This window comes from Apiospora phragmitis (assembly GCF_038363925.1).
Source record: "Apiospora phragmitis strain CBS 135458 chromosome Unknown utg000010l:1.0-9815664.0:1.0-9183399.0, whole genome shotgun sequence".
Classification (NCBI taxonomy): Eukaryota; Fungi; Ascomycota; class Sordariomycetes; order Amphisphaeriales; family Apiosporaceae; genus Apiospora; species Apiospora phragmitis.
The window spans coordinates 1,582,167-1,599,117 of NW_027117409.1; the positions used below are offsets into that span (position 1 = coordinate 1,582,167).

Here is a 16,951-nt window from a genome sequence, read left to right on the forward strand (position 1 = left end):
TTCCACTGCGGTTGTTGACCAACACCAGAAAAATTTTGTTGAGGCTTTTTCTATATGCGTCGGCGTTGCAGGCCTTTGCTTTCTGTCTGTATTCGGAAGATTTCCCCGCGGGTTCTCTATGCGTGCGTCGTGCTTCCTGTGGTGTCTGGTTGGTCCACGTCGTTCAGGGGAAAGAAAAGGGGGAAGCGGTGAGACCGACCAATCGGTTGAGTCCCAATCATCGATCCTCAAGAAAGAAAAGTCCTTTATTGTCGGTTTGCTTGCTCTGACGTTCCTGCAATTGAAGAGCCACAGCGTTTGATTGACGATGACGTGGTTGTACGAAGCGAGTTAGCATCAAGTAGTATAAGATAAGTATGATTGGAAACATTGCGCTATGTATAGTGAAGCCACCGCATAATACCTATAATATATCTCAAGCCATGCGGGCTGCTTTACACGGCGCAATAATTTGTGCAAGCCAGACCCTATCGTGACATGACGAGAGTCGAAATCTTCGGGCCGTGATAGCTAGCATATGCCAGTATCCGGTCCAAGAGTTTGATATCCCTCTAGTCACACCTTGGTTCTTGCCAATGGAGTCCCTGGGGCTTCGTAATACTGAGAGCATAGAGAGCCTCTAAACCAGCCGAGGTTCAATTAGGCTTAGAATCATAGTACTATATATGGCGACTCATTCCGCAGGGCTGGTTTGACTATGGGTATTCAGTATTTGGACTTGGGGTCAGCATGGCTAAAATAACTACCACCCATGGAGTAAAAAACATATTACAAATGATGTTACAAATGCACTGCACAATCCCATCAAACCCCATGTGTGTCCTGACGTGTTTGGCCTAGCAAGCTGCCGAAGTTCTGCGAGCATGCGCTGTCCAAAGAGCTTTGTTGAAGACTGCCCAGTCTGCAGTGAAAATCTCCAGTTTCTCAGGGGCGGCAGGGCTGTTTGGTCACTTGCAAATTCTCTGTACTCTCACAATACGTACATAACACAAGCGCACCATTCCGAGGTGGAACGAAGGAGTTTCTGGCTACTTTGAATACCCCCTTTGTGTAGATGGTTTCCGAACTTGAAAGGGATGATTTGGTTCGGGTATGATTAAGACCTGCAGGAAACGGTAGAGCATCATAAGCCACTGTCCAGAGCATAGGACCATGAATTTGAGTCCTGGGCCCGAATCAGTCGTATCTTGCTGGCCTCTGCGCACAAGATAGGCATGCAGGCTAACGTGGAGGGGTATCAAACAGCGTTAGCAGTTGTCCGGCGTGCATCAGAAAGCCATTCTTCCGATTTGGAGTACAGTATACAGTGTCGTTCGTGCCTCGTGTGACCACTTTTCCAGACCCCCCGACCTGACGCCAAAATATTCTCCGGATACTCCCAAGCTCGCGCCCCTTTATACGACGCGTTTGACCTCGAAGAACCTTCGAAGCCACCAGACCTGGAAGACAGATTCGCCGATGACAACACCAATCACAAACAGATTCCACCACTTGACTCTGCTGTTGGTGCTCTCGGCCGTGTTTCGGTGGGTTCGCTCTCGCAAGACGATATATGACTGCTCATCCTTGACGGAGTTCAGGAGATCAGAGAGTTTGCGGACTGGACTTGAGTGTTAGTATATGCAAAACCCTGATGCTTTCAGGATCCGGAGACTGCGTACCTTCGTTCTCAAGAGGATCCTTCTCAGCCTCGTGCTCAGACACGTATACTATACCGTGGACGTTGAACGAGACCTCCTTGGTATTGGCGCCCCAGTGCTCGTTGCCGAAGCAGTAGAGGTACTTGCCGTCGTGCTTGGCATCGAAAGAGTAGTCGCCGTTAGAGACGTCCTTTTGGAAGGTCTCGTACTGGCCGGACGGGTTCGAGATCTACAAAAGAAGAGGATAGAGCAGCCTGTTAGCCATCGTAACCATGATCGCGCCCCCGTGAGGCCTGCCATAAAGCAAAAGCACAGACGTACCCAGAAGTCGATGTCCAGGTTCCCAGCACTGCCAAACTCTCGATCGCCGACCTGGAAGGTGACGGTCATCTTATCATCCCGGTGGAGCTCCTCGTGGAAGCATTCGCGGCCATGGGCAGGGAGCTGAATGTTGTGGCCTAGCACAGCTGGGAAGAAGCTGGCGGACAGCAGCAAAGCTGCGGCGGAGAGGAATTGCATTGTCGTTGCCTAATCTAGCCCAGCGATCGGGGAAACCTTTAGTTAAAACGAAACAAACAGAATGGTGCTGCCTAGTCGTTCGTCGTGATCGTTCATCCGTATGCACACGCAGCTGTGGCTCACAAGCTCGAAATGTTGGAGTTGACACTTTGCCAAACAAGGGTTGCATTGGGTGTTGAGGCTCGAGGCGGCTTAGCGCGATTCAAAGGGTTAGTGGAGTTACGGGCTGCTGTTACACTGTTGTGGTGCCGTCGTGCGTGGCTGCTACTGGAGCTGGGCGGGCTGGCAGGCTGGGCATGCTTTGTGGCGGACGGGTCTCTAGGCCTGTGAGTGCCCCCCTCCTGCTCCCAAAGTAACCCCCTGATTTTCATTGAGCGAGCTCAATTAGCGCTTCCTTTATCAACCGACTGCTGCACGTCCGATGTAGCAGTTGACTGGATCTCCTGGACTCTGGAATTGATCTGCCAAGTTCCGGTCTGGTCTCGTCATCTGCACCCACTTTCACATCCACATTTCATTATCCGTATTTCGAAAGGGTCAGGTAGAGATGCTATCTACATGTGATGTGATTGATGGCTAACAGATATGGATTGGGACAGTATTATCAAACATGCAGTCTGGGCTTGGGGAATTGGGTGAACACAGTATCGTATCTGGGGTTTCAAGGCACGTAATTGCATGCACTGATGGCACCGACGTGCTGCGGATGGATGGATGTATTCATTCTCTGATGCAATCCGAGCTTCAGATGCCTGTCTTTCTCTGTCATTCAACTGCATGCTGTGGACATACTAACTGGACGTGCTGACTGGGACTCGTAATAATAACAAACCTGTAATAGAATAGGCAGTAGTATTTAGGAGACGATGGGACATGTTTAGCAGCCCACAATTCCCAATCGGCACCAGCCAATCGCTGCCGTACAGTTCCAGGTGGCCTTTTCTCGCGGCCTCCAACTGCCTTTCCCAGCTGCTGGCCAGGAGAGAGAGAGAGAACCTGAACACTTTTTTTGTGTGTGTCCCCTCGCTCGGCCCACTGCCACTTTAACTCAACCTTAAACAATCCACTCAGCGTCCAGCCGCCTCTCTCTTACTTTCCCACCCGGCATTCTTGATCTGTCTTCACCGACAACAACCCAACTTGCCCCCCCTTTCACGACGACACGACCCTCTCCATCTCATCGTATCGCAGCATCGCAATAGACCTCTTCTCTTGATCTAGAGCAGGTCTCGTTGCACTATCGAATCGAGAACTACTGTAAGTATCATTTGCCTTGAATTCCCCTCGCCTTTGGCTCTATCGCATGCGGTGCTATGCTATTTCCACGCGCTGTGCTTCAGCAAAGCCAGTCCAGTGGACTAGGATACCAGACACGAAAAAAAGGCGGCATATCGCAAGGTCTGCGCGTGCCCATCCCGAACGAGTTTGCACAACCTTCGATGGCGACCAACTCAAACACCAAGTCGGTTCACATCAGCCTTGGGACTGTCCCTTCTATTCATCTACATCTCAACTCACTGGCCCACCCCGCACACGCACACACCTCTGACTGGTCTCCCTCTAACCTGTCGTTCCTGAACCTGGGGTCCCCCTAATAGTGGCAGCCTGGGAACAGACTCGACCAGAGGAGACGCCTTGGAATCATAGCGCCGCGTCGCAGAAAATTGTCCATCTGTCCTTACTTCCGCAATCCAGCACTTCCTCAACCTAGATATTAATCACATAAAGCCCCTCCATTCTGCCCCAATCCAGTTCGTCGGCAACAATCGCTTGGCTTGTCGCAGAACCAACCAACTCTCCCTCCATTCATTTCCATCGTACATCATCCCAACAAAGGCGACTGACATTGGCCTTTTGTTCTAACTCGTTCTCTTAGACAGAACGCTCCCATCGAGCTTAATTAACATCCACATATACTTGTATCGCATCTAGCTACCGAACACCGCCAACATGGGTCTCAACATTTCAAAGCTGTTCGACAAGCTCTGGGGAAAGAAGGAGATGAGAATTTTGATGGTTGGTCTTGATGCTGCCGGAAAGACCACCATTCTCTACAAGCTCAAGCTCGGCGAGATCGTCACGACCATCCCCACTATTGGTATGCCGCTCCCAGCATTCACACGACGATTCTTCTCCCAACGTCGGCGATATCTCCCCGGTTATATGCGCTAATATTGTTTCGCGCCATGCAGGCTTCAACGTCGAGACGGTCGAGTACAAGAACATCCAGTTCACCGTGTGGGATGTCGGTGGTCAGGACAAGATCCGACCTCTGTGGAGACATTACTTCCAGAACACCCAGGGTATCATCTTCGTCGTCGACAGCAACGATCGTGACCGTATCGTCGAGGCCCGCGAAGAGCTGCAGCGCATGCTGAACGAGGATGAGCTCCGTGACGCCATTCTGCTGGTGTTCGCCAACAAGCAAGATTTGCCCGTATGTTGCGCACCAGGCTCTCCATGACTACATGTGCTGTTAAGCTAACCAAATCACAGAACGCCATGAACGCCGCCGAGATCACAGATAAGCTTGGCCTCCACAGCTTGAGACAGCGCGCCTGGGTATGTTTTTCCCCTTAAAAGATATTGTTCGATACCAGTAAAATCGGCGACGCTAATGCGATCTACAGTACATCCAATCCACCTGCGCCACGTCGGGTGATGGTCTCTACGAGGGTCTTGAGTGGTTGGCCACTACTCTCCGCAAGGCCGGACACCAGTAGAGTTGGGGTAGTAGAAGACAAGCTTGGTATGGGTATGGCTCATGTTCCGCGGGCCCTCCTCGTCTCCCTCGATAATTTCACGGTCGGTTGCATCTAAGCACCAAGTCGTTTCTCCGCAGCCTGGGTGCAATCGACGCAGTCCATCAATGACGCATTTCTCCCTCCTTTCTCGGAAAAGCCCATCCTCTGGTGATTATTCTGGTAACGCTCTCCTGGTCTATCATGAATTGCGGAAGTATGATTTTCGGAAGAATGAGGGAAAGGGGCGTACCGGGATGGCTTATGTACGAATTGATATTATGGGAAGCACAAAATGAGAAGACGGCTTTTCTGCCTTTTTTGCGATACACTGACTTACTGACTGACTCGGTGACGGCCTGTGACCAAAATTAAACCACGCCTAAGGAACCCCTAAGGGCCACCTCGAATTGAGTTCTGCGATCTCAGCATGATTATGCATAAACGAGGGTTTGCCTTGCTCGGGGGCTGGTGTGTCTATTTTCTTTCTCTGATTGATAACCTACTCTCTGACATCCCTGGCGCAGGCTGAACTCACATGATTCAAGGTTCATCGTTCTTCTGCCTCACCTTTACGTACATGTTTTACGGCTGGGGATCCACGTTACTGCCAATCCCTTTATCTTTATCACTGACCAATCGGTCGACAGGTCCGCTATCGGCATCCATCGGCTCGCCGGTTACTACCGTATCAGAGGTACCGGACTTTCTGTAGCAAAGCACCCCGCCAATAACCTTATTGATATTCTTGGGAGCTTCCATTCCCTTCAATATTGCTTTCGGTTGCAGGAAGACGCCAATTTGTTTTATTTCAGTCATACTCGGATCAATTAGCCAAGATGAAGCTGGTACGAGCTCTGCAGCGAGGCCGGAAGGTCGTCCCAAGCCTCCAATCCCAGCCAACACGCTCCATTCCCCTGTTATCGCGGCCCCTCTCTGCCGCCGCCCTCTCATCATCACCGGCTTCAGCAGTCGCACAACGACAACACCAATACTCCCCGCGCACCGCCCTCACATTCTCGTCAGCATCGTCCAAAGCCACTCGGCGACATGGCTCCTCCGCCGCCGCCGACGAGCTCCTCGAGAAGACGCCGCTGTACGACCTGCACCTGGCGCACGGCGCCAAGATGGTGCCGTTCGGCGGCTTCCACATGCCGGTGCAGTACTCGGGCAGTCGGTGTCGCAGTCGCACCACTTCACGCGCACGTACGCCTCGCTCTTCGACGTCGGCCACATGGTGCAGCACCGCTTCTCGGGCCCCAGCGCGGCCGCCTTCCTCGAGCGCGTCACGCCCGCCGCGCTGGGCCCGCTGCCCGTCGGCAGCAGCACGCTGAACATGCTGCTCTGGCCCGGCACGGGCGGCATCGTCGACGATTGCATTATCACCAAGCTCGCCGACGATGCCTTCTACGTCGTCACCAACGCCGCCTGCCGCGAAAAGGACGACAAGTACCTCGCCCACCAGCTGGCCGACTGGAAGCTGAATGTCGACAGCGAGGCCCGGCTCGTGCACGAGGTGCTCGACGGCTGGGGCCTCGTCGCACTGCAGGGGCCCCTGTCCGAGGAGATCCTGAGTTCGATTCTGGTCGCGCCCGAGGAGTCCAAGCTGCGCGAGCTCTACTTCGGCCAGTGCCGCCCCGTCATGGTCCGCGTCCGCGGCGCCGAGCTGTCGCAGCCGATCCTGGTCTCGCGCGGCGGCTACACGGGCGAGGACGGGTTCGAGATCTCGATCCCGCCGGCCGACACGGTCTCCGTGACCGAGGCCCTGCTCGAGGCGGCGGGCCCCGAGAAGCTCCAGTTCGCCGGCCTGGGCGCCCGCGACAGCCTCCGCCTCGAGGCCGGCATGTGCCTCTACGGCCACGACCTTGACGACACCACGACGCCCGTCGAGGCCGCCCTAGGCTGGGCCGTCGGCAAGACGCGCCGGGACCCGGCCGCCAAGAACCCCTTCCACGGCGCCGAGGTGATCCTGCCGCAGCTGACGCCCAAGAGCAAAGGTGGCGCCGGCGTCTCGCGGCGTCGCGTCGGTCTCGTCGTCGAAGGTGCGCCCGCGCGCGAGGGCGCCGAGATTGTCGACTCAAGCGGCCAGAAGATCGGCGTCGTCACCAGCGGCTGCCCGAGCCCCACGCTCGGCAAGAACATCGCCATGGGCTACATCAGAGACGGTTCTCACAAGGCCGGCACCGAGCTCGAGGTCCTCGTGCGCGGCCGCAAGCGCAAGGCCGTCGTCACTAAGATGCCGTTCGTGCCGAGCAAGTACTGGAGGGGTACGGCGCCTGCTTAAATAATCTACCTATGTATCTATCGATCGATCCGTCGGAAGAAGAAATTGGAGGCGGAGGCGGAGGCGCAGGGGATTGTTATTCCCTTTTCACAGATGTGTATAAGAATTCAGGGCGAAAAATTGCTGCTGTTAAAATCAGCATTCTGGTTGGGGCAAATTTGGTTGGTTCGGGAGTTCAACCTTGAGGCGTTTCATTTTAAGTACATAACGTACATTTACACTTGCACATGGCATTGATCCTTCAACGGGCATGATGTGTTTCTTAAAACGACTTGCTTCTTCCCCTTCATGTGTTTCTTGGTAGCGGGAAAATTGGAATGTATCCTGGAATTAGTCGTAAGGAGGTAGCTAAAAATGCAAAGTGTAAAACTCAAGTTTAGCAGGATGCCGATTCACTTGTTTTCCATGTTATCCATATGTCCATTCTATTGCCTATATCTACCTTACCATCGTTTTCGGATACTAGAGCTCTAATTACTGATATTGTCAACCCACTACCCCTGAATAACATGACATGAGAGGTATACACCCATCGATAGCAGGTAATCGAGGCTACCCCCGAGGCAACCCGCCTCGCGGAGCATCATGGTAAATAAGATCACAGAGAGGAACAATTCAATTGCAGGTAAGATCCGGAGGGTATGCAAACCTCCTATTTGTTTGCTTTCGAACTAGCCTCATCAAACACTCCAGCCCAAAACGCCATCATCATCAGGTGTGCATACGCACGCCTTATTTGAACAATATGCTAAACACCGTCGTACCCGATGCCTTTCCTTCCCTTCTTCTTTTTCGAGAAATGAAGATAGGATACCACCGCTCTGTGTTATATACGGCCCTTTCTCCCCCAAACAGGAAAGCGGCAAGAGATCCGATCATCACATCATAATCTTCTTCATCAGAAAGCGGCCCAACAATCGCTTCGTTACTCCGCTCCGCTCACACAACCAAGCATTATATAACAAACACACCCGACAATATACACCGCAACTATTTTCACCCAGCCTTATGTCTCGACCATATTAAGCGTTAGGGTCCGACTCAGGGAATTCAGTCCCCTCGGCCACAACAGCCTCCACCGGCAGCTCGACATCCTTGATGGGATGGAGCAGCATGGGCGGCAGACACATCCGGCCCTCGCCGCCGCGCATGTCGCCGACGGTGGCGCCATTCTTGCTCTTGTCCTCGGTGAGCTCAAACTCCTCGCCGCCATCGTTATTGACCTTGAGGCCGAGCCAGCGTCGGTACAGGTTGGGCGCGAATCCCGAGTCATAGAACCAAGTGATGCCGCGCAGGTTGTGCTCGCGCTGGCCGAAGACCGAGGTGCGCGCGCCGCCCGTCGCCGAGTTCTTGCCGTTGTTAAGTGTGCTGGCCAGCACCGCCGTGGGCCACTCGCGGTCCACGTACAGCGGATGCGGCACGAAGACGCCCTTGTAGCCGTGCTGCAGGGCCACGGTGCCCGGCCACATCTCGGGGAAGGCGAAGTGCTTCTTGAAGGCTGTCTCGCGGTGCATCGTCATGAGAAGACGCCGCGAGAGACGGGAAGCCGTGATGATCTGTGCACGTCGTGGGGGCTTCTCCTTGTAGCCAGTGATGTCGTCCGCCAGGAGCCAAGTGGTACCCTCGGGGTCAAACAGGGGATTGAAGGTGATGTAGTCGGCTTCCTCCCCAACACCCCAGACGTACTTGTCTCTCTCCATCGAAGTTGGCGGCTGAGGATCTTTCTCGGGCTCAAACCAATCCTCGGGATCGTTGGAACGCTCAGGCCCCCACACCAAGTTGTTTCGTTGAGCTGGCTGCTTTCCCTTCCCCTTCTTGTTGCCAAGCACGCCCTCCCACATGTTGTTGGGGTCAGCGATTCCCATCTCAGCCTGCACGCGTGCCATCTGCTTGAAGTCTTCCCAGGTTCCGTGGACTGAGGGGACGTAGTAACGACCATTCCTCTCCCACAAACCCTTCCGGGGTTGCTCCTTTGACCAGTTCTCGACTTTGGTGAAGAAATCGTAGTAATGACCGGTATACCTGATGTCCATCTCCCATTGCCAATAGTAGTCGTACTCGGGGTGTTGGTCAGCGAAATATTGCAAAGCCATTGACAGACCGCGGTAGACTCCATGTACGGGTAAGTCGGGTCCGCGAGTGAAGAGATCGTGTATTCCTTGGTACAGAGACAGCATTTGCGTCTCGCTCCAAAGCGTAGCAATACCCTGGAACTCCTGGGGAATAGCGACCTTGATCCTCTGCTCATAAGTCCCCGCGTCTGCCCAGACAGGGTACTTCGCCTCGTTCTTCACCTGCACAAGTAGATGCACATCATAACGGCCGCCGGATGCCAAGGAGACTTCTGTGATGAGGGAGCGCAAGTACATGATGTCTTCCTCGCGCCAGTTGTATTCGTCCCAGCAACGTACAACAACAGCCGTACGAGAGATTTTGTCGGCTGCGTTCTCCTTCGTTTTCGCGTCGCCGGCCGGCTTATCTGTAGGCTTCCCCTCAGCCGAAGTCAGCTCAGGGCTGGCATCTCGAGCAGCAAGCGTCGAATTGACTTTGGCGGCAACATCCGGGAGTTCGGTAACGCCCTCCATGATATGGAAGCCATGTGGCCGAGAAATCCTTTTAGGCACAGGGCTGTATCTGGGGGCATTGGCTTGGTAGCAGCGTTTCTGCGCGTCGGCCCAGTCCACATTTCGCCAGTCAACTTTGGGGGTTTTCTCCCAGGTGATATCCATGCCTTCCTTCTCGCCGTTTTCGCCCACGCCGAGACCGCCAGTTCGTTGCGAGTAGCCCATTCCGTACGGCGAATATCTTCCGTAACGTTCGTAGCAGATATCCTCGCTGAAGTTCAACAAGTCATAGGAGCCAAGTACTGCTTCCGGGAATCCATTTGGTCTCCCATCCATGTAGCGAATCGGAGGCACGCGCATCTTCTTCTCCTTATCCAGGAAACACTCGTTGATGTCCTCAGGCTTCATGTTGAAAATGCTCTTGGGGTGTTTCTCGAACACTTTGCTCGAAGGTCGGTCCCTCGAGGCCATCCCTTGTGCGTTGGGATCCGAGGAGGTGAAGTTGACAAAAGCCAACTTGTCAATCGGCGGCTCGTCCTGGGGGCGGGGATACTCAGGCTCATTCTTTTGGAAGGATACCATGTTTCTCACGCCTCCATAGTATCTCGTCAGGAAGGGGTATTTTTCCCATACCGGCGGCGGCGGCGGTCGTTTCGAGATCAGGCCGCTCGTTAGTCTTCTGTTGTCGTTCTGGCTTGCGCGGATGAGGCTGAACATGAAAAGGAGTATGGTCGACACCAAGCCGAAGCACATGTACCGCACCACTTTGTTCGGTAACCGATAGCCCATTGTCCTTCCTGGCCGCCGCGGCAGAGAGAAGGTTCGTTTCGCCATGGGCGTCTGAGAGGAAGGTAGGGAGGTCGAAGTGACCCTCGAGTTGCCGGTGCTGGGAGATGAGGTGACTGAGTAGCCCGATTCGTAGTCGGAGTCATCTGTGTAGTCGTTGGAATCGCGCTCTTTCGTGTTCGGGTTCTCGTAGACCGGGAGTTTTGATTTTACGTCGCGCGAGCGCAACGGGTTCAGGGAGAGACCTCCCATGGGGGGTGGCTGGAACAGGGAGGACTGGGAGCGGGTGTGATGATCCAATTACACTTTATGATCAATCCTATGTGTATGCATGCTACATTAGTCCCCCGCGTCCTACACGTCACGGTGAATGCCACAATTGCTGGGACTGTGAAGTGTTGAGCCGCATACCTTGTATTAGAAAGCCTTCTGCTTCATAGAATTATTAGCTGTAGTCGCGACGATCATGCCAGTCGGGTCAACAATAGCGACAACAAACAACAAGGCCGTGGGAAGTATATCGAGATTGGAGCGCAGATTGGAGCGCAGATTGAGACGGGATGGCAGGGCAGGAAGGCTACTGCAAACTCGTCCGATAGTTGGGACCAATCTTATTAGACAAATGGCCCAGTTTGTCGATGTCTCGAGTCGTCGAGTTGCAGTCCACAAATAAAAGAGGTTCCGTCCTACAGGGCGGCACGTCACTTGTTGACGACTGCTGTTTCACAATGGCGGTTGAACGAGTGGTTAGGTTGGTTGATGCGACGCGAACCGGTCGTTACTGTTCCTCGGTCTCGAGTCACGAGTTAATGCTGCTTTCCGTTTAACCAGTTTCAGACCGATCGCAAAGGAAGAGAGGCACTGAAAGTGAGGGTAAGGAAGAAAAAGAAGAACAAGGACAAGTTCCGTACAGACGGGATCCTCTCTCGCACCAGGCCAGGGCCACGCACTTACAACATGACATAACCAACCAACAGCCATTTTCCAATTGACAAGAGCGTAGGGTCCCCATTGGGAAAGCATGGATACATCGCCTGGCCAATGGGCATCCCTGTGCATCTTTGGTTTATCTGGGCAGCGATGCGGTCCAGCCTGTCACGGTCCAGATAGCTTTCTTGGCGCCCACTAGGTTGTCGTCACCCCTTTGGCGCAGTTGTCAGGAGCAACCCTTACAGTGTACACCGGTGGCTTCTCGGTCTCGGCCAGCTGCTGCCGTAACCGTCTGCCGACCAGCCGATACATGTAGTATATCACCAAAAAGGGCTGGTGGTACAGACGGGAGAGGAAGCCGAACCCTCGAGTCTCCTTACATTGTCAACAATACGCATGCATTGGACTATTTGGACGTTTGAGAAGCTGGTATGTGTCAAGTACAGTGGGTGCAGCAACTGGAGATTTGCATCAATGCAAAAGTAGCTTACGACTCGCACTACTCGGCTAGCTCAGGTTTGGCCTTGTTTCGAGGTAGCAATTCGAATAATTGTATGGGATTAGCTAACCCACTGGGCACTATAATGATCTTCTCTCCTGACGATCATCTTCTTCGCTAATAATAGTTGTGAAGAGACCACGAGAGGGCCAAGGGCGTCCAGGACGTGGGAACTAATTGTCCAAATACTCTAATCTATTCCTAGATACCACCTGGCTGGCAGCTTAATCCGACCTCAGGCCCAGAACATTCCAATCTACTAGCATGAGCCACGGCTTCCATGACATGTACCTAGTTTGGAGATCAATGTTAGCTATTCATAAGATGTATATATCGGCTTTATTTGATGCTCTTCAGAACTATTCACGCCGCGACGTTTCGCAATATCAGCTGAGTCGAGCACCCCCTTGGGCATTGGCCTCTACCGACTCAAGACGTAGCTAGCGTAGGGTATATATGCGACATGTACTGAGTCTCACCAGTTCCTCAAGCCCTAAGTGCAGGAGAGCTCAAGCCCCAACTCATGTAGGAATGGTTGAGATAGCAGTGCTTTGAGTATCTATCTGAAAGTCCCGAATTGGCTTACCTCAAGTGCGTATAGTCAAGAAGTAAGCAAGCATTTCATACTAGCCGGCGCATAGGCGATCAGCCTCAACCGCGCAGTAGTTGTCGCTTCTAAAGAGGCAAGGTATATAGAGTACAAAAATGCGTGATCTGATTTGTAGATTGCATCCAATTAATACAAGGGGTTTTGCCCTCTCCCTCTCGTTGCTCACGCATCGGCCGCTTCCTCGTCTTGCCCCTTCCCGGACCTGCGGTACCTCTCCCGGCCCGAGGCAATGGTCGCTCTCACGGTCCGGCCGCCAAAGGCCCGGCCATCCATCATCTCGACGCACGCCTCCGCCGCTTCGGGCGTCTTGAACTTGACGCTGACGACGCCGTCCTCCTCGAGGTCGTACAGTACCACGTTCGTCACCTGGCCCAGCCTCGAGCACTCTTCGCGGATGTCCTCCTTGATGTCCAGGAGCGCAGCCGGGTCCTCTTCGAGCTCCTGGAGCGTGAACATGTGCCGTAGTATCACAAGCCGCTCCTTGCGCGCGTTGGTCTCGAGCTGGCCGCCGTAGGGGTCGTCGTCGTCCCAGTTGGCCAGTTTCGCGTCCAGCTTCTGCGTCCTCTTGATGATCTTTTGCTTGTCCTGCTCGCGTGCCTTGTCCCTCGGCTTGGTCAAGACCACTTTGTCGCCTTCGTCCGCTGCCGCCTTTGCGCCCCTCTCTGCCTCCGTCTCTTGCTGCGTCTTCTTGTAACTGGAATCGGCCGCTTGGACGCGCATCTTCCCACTCGGAAGCCCCGACGCGGAATACCGGAAGTCCGTGTCGTCCAGCAGCATAATGGCCATCTCTACGCTCTGGGGCTTGAAAAAGACGACCAGCGCGTCACCCTTGAAGTTGCCGCTGTCATCGGTATAGAGCTTGATGCGTGGGCGCCCGCTGTCGATCTCCTCGGCAATCACGCCGCATTTCCGCGAAAAGGCATCGTGCACCTCGTCTACTGTCACATCTAGGGGTAGGCCGGTGACGTAAACAGCGGTATTCTGCCTGGGCTTTTTCGGGGGTCGGTCGTTCTTCCCGCCGCCGTTCTTCCGTTTCCGGCTCGGCTGCGCTGTGGTCTCGTCGTCGGCGGGGTCGGCATTCGCGCCGTAGGCTTGTTGTTGCTGCGCGATGAGGTCTTCGTCGAAGATGGGGATCCAGCGCTTCAGCTGCGAGTCGAACTCAAACTCGGTTCCGTCATCCTGGACCGCGATGAACTTATTGTCAGTCCTCGAGAAGGAGATGCGTTCGTCACTGTCAAACTCTTGTGGGTCGATCGGGAACGACAAGCCTGGGGGTGCCTCTGTCGCCATGGTTTTCCCTTTAGTGAAATCTCCCCAATGCTAGAAAAGAGGTTTACTTGCAGGTACAATAGTAGGTTAGTGAAAAGTAAACTTGAGCTCATCAGTCGGATGGAAGATAGAGCGGAATTGATTCCAAGGTCTTGGCAAGTAAGTACTTCCTAACCTGCCCATGATCTTGGCCCCCACCATGCAGGCCCCGCCTGAACTGCATTAGGTACCTCCTAATGATTACCTATGCCCCACCATCCCGCTCGGTGTAAGTCAACTTACGACATTATGATACAAAAGTGTCCCGTCACCTCGAGAAATGCCATAAGCGTGTCACCATGACTGAGTAACGCAATAACTATATTTTATCCAAAACTCCATGGGGTATAGGACAGAATACATGGACGAGACAATCGCTCAGTCTGCCGGACTTCCTGAACCTGCTTAGGAGTCTTCCAAGGTATCAATCTCATACTCTTTCGCCATCACCCACCATTCCGCCGCCTCTATTATCCTGCAAACTATTTTCAGCTCGTCCATGTTTCTTGGTGCATACACCAGCATGAACTGTCTTGGCACGGGCATTCGGAGCCACGTCTTGCATGCCAGTGGGTGGCGTTGGCCCCAGCCCTTCTTGAGCACTTCCTTCACGTCGTTCGGGTGAAGATTCATATGCATAGCATAGTCTGTGTTGTGAACATGGCATATCTCGCCTTGGCAGGTGTTGTTGAAGGGGTAGCGTGAAAATAGACCCATGCCGTGCTTTTCGAAGCAAGATGTGCCGATCCCAATGACTGCGTTGTTCTTGCGGCTGTGCTGCTCCAGGATCTTCCGAAGCTTCAAGTAACATTCCTTCGAGCCCGGTTGGTCCACCTGCCGTTGAGGCGCGATGCCGACGACATTAGGCCGCGGGCCACACCGGTAAGGGAGGGGAGTTTTCCCGAGGATACCTGCGGCCGGCTCTAATGTTGGGTCTTCCTGGAGCGGCTCGAGAGGGTCCCGTAACGCCCAAAGCTTGAACCAGTTGATGCGGAGGTAGCCTTGAAAAGTGGCTGGTGTTCCTCCAGGTCCCAGCTTCAGGTAGTTATAATAATCATTCCGGATGTAGAGGGCAACGGGCATTAGGCCAATGAGTGTGACAATAACAGAAGGCTGCAAGAGATGCAAACTAAGAATCAGGCCGATGGCCAAAGTGAAAATGGCTGGTCCGTCCAGCGTAACAGACAGAGGATCTTGTCTGAGAGACACGCTGATGGTGAGCCCATCCTCGCTGCCCTTAGTCACCTCGACCATTGAGCTCGAAGGGGCGTGGCCCGTATGTGTGTATGAGAGAGACATGGCAGATCAAAGTCGAGCAATGGAGAGTGTGTATATGTGTGTATGCGTGTCTGTGTACGCCAGGAATGATTTCCTGTCCCGAGGTAGGGCAGGTTGGTCTGCACTAGAGGTGGTGGGAAGGTCTTGTCTGGGTGCTAGAGGGGGTTCTTGTGGGTTGTAGAGGGTCCTTTAGATAAGGAGGCAACTGACTGAATTTATCAAACCTTGAGCCTAAAGCCTTGTGTAATCTTAGGCGTGTGTTGCAAAAGAGTGTGTAGAAAGGACAGAATCATAATAGCAGTCGAGAGGGGAGGGGTATCGTGGTCTTCTTATTCTCTTAGGGATTTCTGGATCCACGGAGTCAAAAGCAGGTGAACCCAATCCAATAGGTCGTGGACCCTGCGGTGGGTAGTAGGGACAGGTAACGTAGGTAGGTATGCAAACCCGAACGGGATTGAAAGGGTTGACGTCGGCTGCATCAATTGATTCATTGGAAGCCAACTGACTGACTACCACCACTAGCCGACCCTTTGTGGGAAGAGGATTCTTCGAAACACGGCTCCGGACTGCAAAGGCGAGACTTCCTACTGGATGCTTGCTGCCGGAATCGGCTCTCCACCCTAGGGCAGCTACTACATGTGCCTACCGCTCTGCTGGACGAAGCTTGACGACGTGGAGAGGTGTGAGCCGCAAAGCAGATCTGCAGGTTTCCACGAATGGACACAATAGTCGCTTCGGGCATAGTTGTCCGGCCCATCTCGTATGTGACACTGCAGCCATTTGGAACCCCAGGCCAGGTGATCCGCGGGAGGACCCAGGATACTTTTCGTTTCTCTTGGGTGGTGCTTAGCCCGTCGCCCTTGAAGGAGTCGGATTGGACTTTCGTACGCGGTGGGTATTATGACAGCATGGCACAAGGCATATCTCGATCGTTAGTAGCCACTCCCTCCAGCGTCTGCTAGGAGCTAGGTAGATACCAGCGCTGACAAAAGTATACCGCAAGACGTAATAGGTGGGGTTTCCAGTTCAAGTCAGGAGAAGAACGGCTGTGGCAGCTGCAGCCTGCAGTGCAACTGGACTGCACTGCATACCTGACGTAGCATTGGGTATAGGAATGAGTGTTACCACCAAAAGTGATGAAATAGTGCGACCAATAGCCAAGGATGATTTGGTCACCGATACCTGACCTCACCTGACCGGGCAAAGGTCAGCTAATAATTGTGCTTTGCTCTCTCCATACACGAGACGAGACAAGACCATGCGGGCACACCGGGGAAGTCTTGGCGGAAAGACGCGGGTTCCTTCATGGGGAATAGCCTGGTTTATAGTCCGGCATATGGCAATGCCCCGCATTCCGGTTTGGCGGGGCATGTTGTGGTTCGACTTGGTTCGACTTCAATAATAAGGTGTAGGATACACAGAGGCTAGACCTACTGGAATCTGGAGACAGCAGACTTGATACAGTACGGATCTAGTGACAGACACGTCCCACGTATGCAACCATGCCTAAAATCAAACTGACGATGGACATGGAAGTTCCCTTGGTTTCGTGTAAAGATAGACTGTTTCCGCACCTTGAGTTGTTCGAGTAAGTCTTGAACTTTCAGCTTCGGGCATTGGATAATGGTGAATAGTCTAGAGTCTAGACCCGCAAGCGCATATCACTTACATACTACTAAACAAGATCCTCATTTGACTCATTGGCTTAGGTATCTTCTTTGCAGAGTATTATGGTTAATTGGGCGCACCACATCCCGTCTCCAAGGAAGATCTTATGTCCCTACCCAGGAGT

The 16,951-nt window shown here is 53.5% G+C and overlaps 6 protein-coding genes across 6 annotated transcripts; 2 read left to right on the forward strand and 4 right to left on the reverse strand.

Annotated features, from left to right (window-relative positions):
* Positions 1-1,394: 1,394 nt before the first annotated feature.
* PG994_010263 (EMP24 component of the COPII-coated vesicle) lies at positions 1,395-2,159 on the reverse strand (the record flags this gene model as incomplete). Its single annotated transcript, XM_066861672.1, has 3 exons — positions 1,395-1,600; positions 1,662-1,869; positions 1,962-2,159. The coding sequence occupies 3 exons, from the start codon at positions 2,157-2,159 to the stop codon at positions 1,395-1,397; spliced, it is 612 nt and encodes a 203-aa protein (XP_066710782.1).
* A 1,950-nt stretch (positions 2,160-4,109) lies between these two features.
* Positions 4,110-4,882, forward strand: PG994_010264 (ADP-ribosylation factor GTPase of the ras superfamily; the record flags this gene model as incomplete). The annotated part of the gene is made up of 4 exons (XM_066861673.1): positions 4,110-4,257; positions 4,352-4,596; positions 4,656-4,721; positions 4,790-4,882. 4 exons carry the CDS (start codon positions 4,110-4,112, stop codon positions 4,880-4,882), a joined length of 552 nt encoding a protein of 183 aa, XP_066710783.1.
* An 857-nt stretch (positions 4,883-5,739) lies between these two features.
* On the forward strand, positions 5,740-7,184 carry PG994_010265 (uncharacterized protein; the record flags this gene model as incomplete). Its single annotated transcript, XM_066861674.1, is given in 2 exon segments — positions 5,740-6,057; positions 6,075-7,184. 2 exon segments carry the CDS (start codon positions 5,740-5,742, stop codon positions 7,182-7,184), a joined length of 1,428 nt encoding a protein of 475 aa, XP_066710784.1.
* A 1,022-nt stretch (positions 7,185-8,206) lies between these two features.
* Positions 8,207-10,786, reverse strand: PG994_010266 (uncharacterized protein; the record flags this gene model as incomplete). Its single annotated transcript, XM_066861675.1, has 1 exon — positions 8,207-10,786. The coding sequence occupies one exon, from the start codon at positions 10,784-10,786 to the stop codon at positions 8,207-8,209; it is 2,580 nt and encodes an 859-aa protein (XP_066710785.1).
* Positions 10,787-12,735: 1,949 nt separating this feature from the next.
* Positions 12,736-13,863, reverse strand: PG994_010267 (uncharacterized protein; the record flags this gene model as incomplete). The annotated part of the gene is made up of 1 exon (XM_066861676.1): positions 12,736-13,863. The coding sequence occupies one exon, from the start codon at positions 13,861-13,863 to the stop codon at positions 12,736-12,738; it is 1,128 nt and encodes a 375-aa protein (XP_066710786.1).
* Positions 13,864-14,286: 423 nt separating this feature from the next.
* Positions 14,287-15,135, reverse strand: PG994_010268 (uncharacterized protein; the record flags this gene model as incomplete). Its single annotated transcript, XM_066861677.1, has 1 exon — positions 14,287-15,135. The coding sequence occupies one exon, from the start codon at positions 15,133-15,135 to the stop codon at positions 14,287-14,289; it is 849 nt and encodes a 282-aa protein (XP_066710787.1).
* Between the last annotated feature and the right edge of the window lie 1,816 nt (positions 15,136-16,951).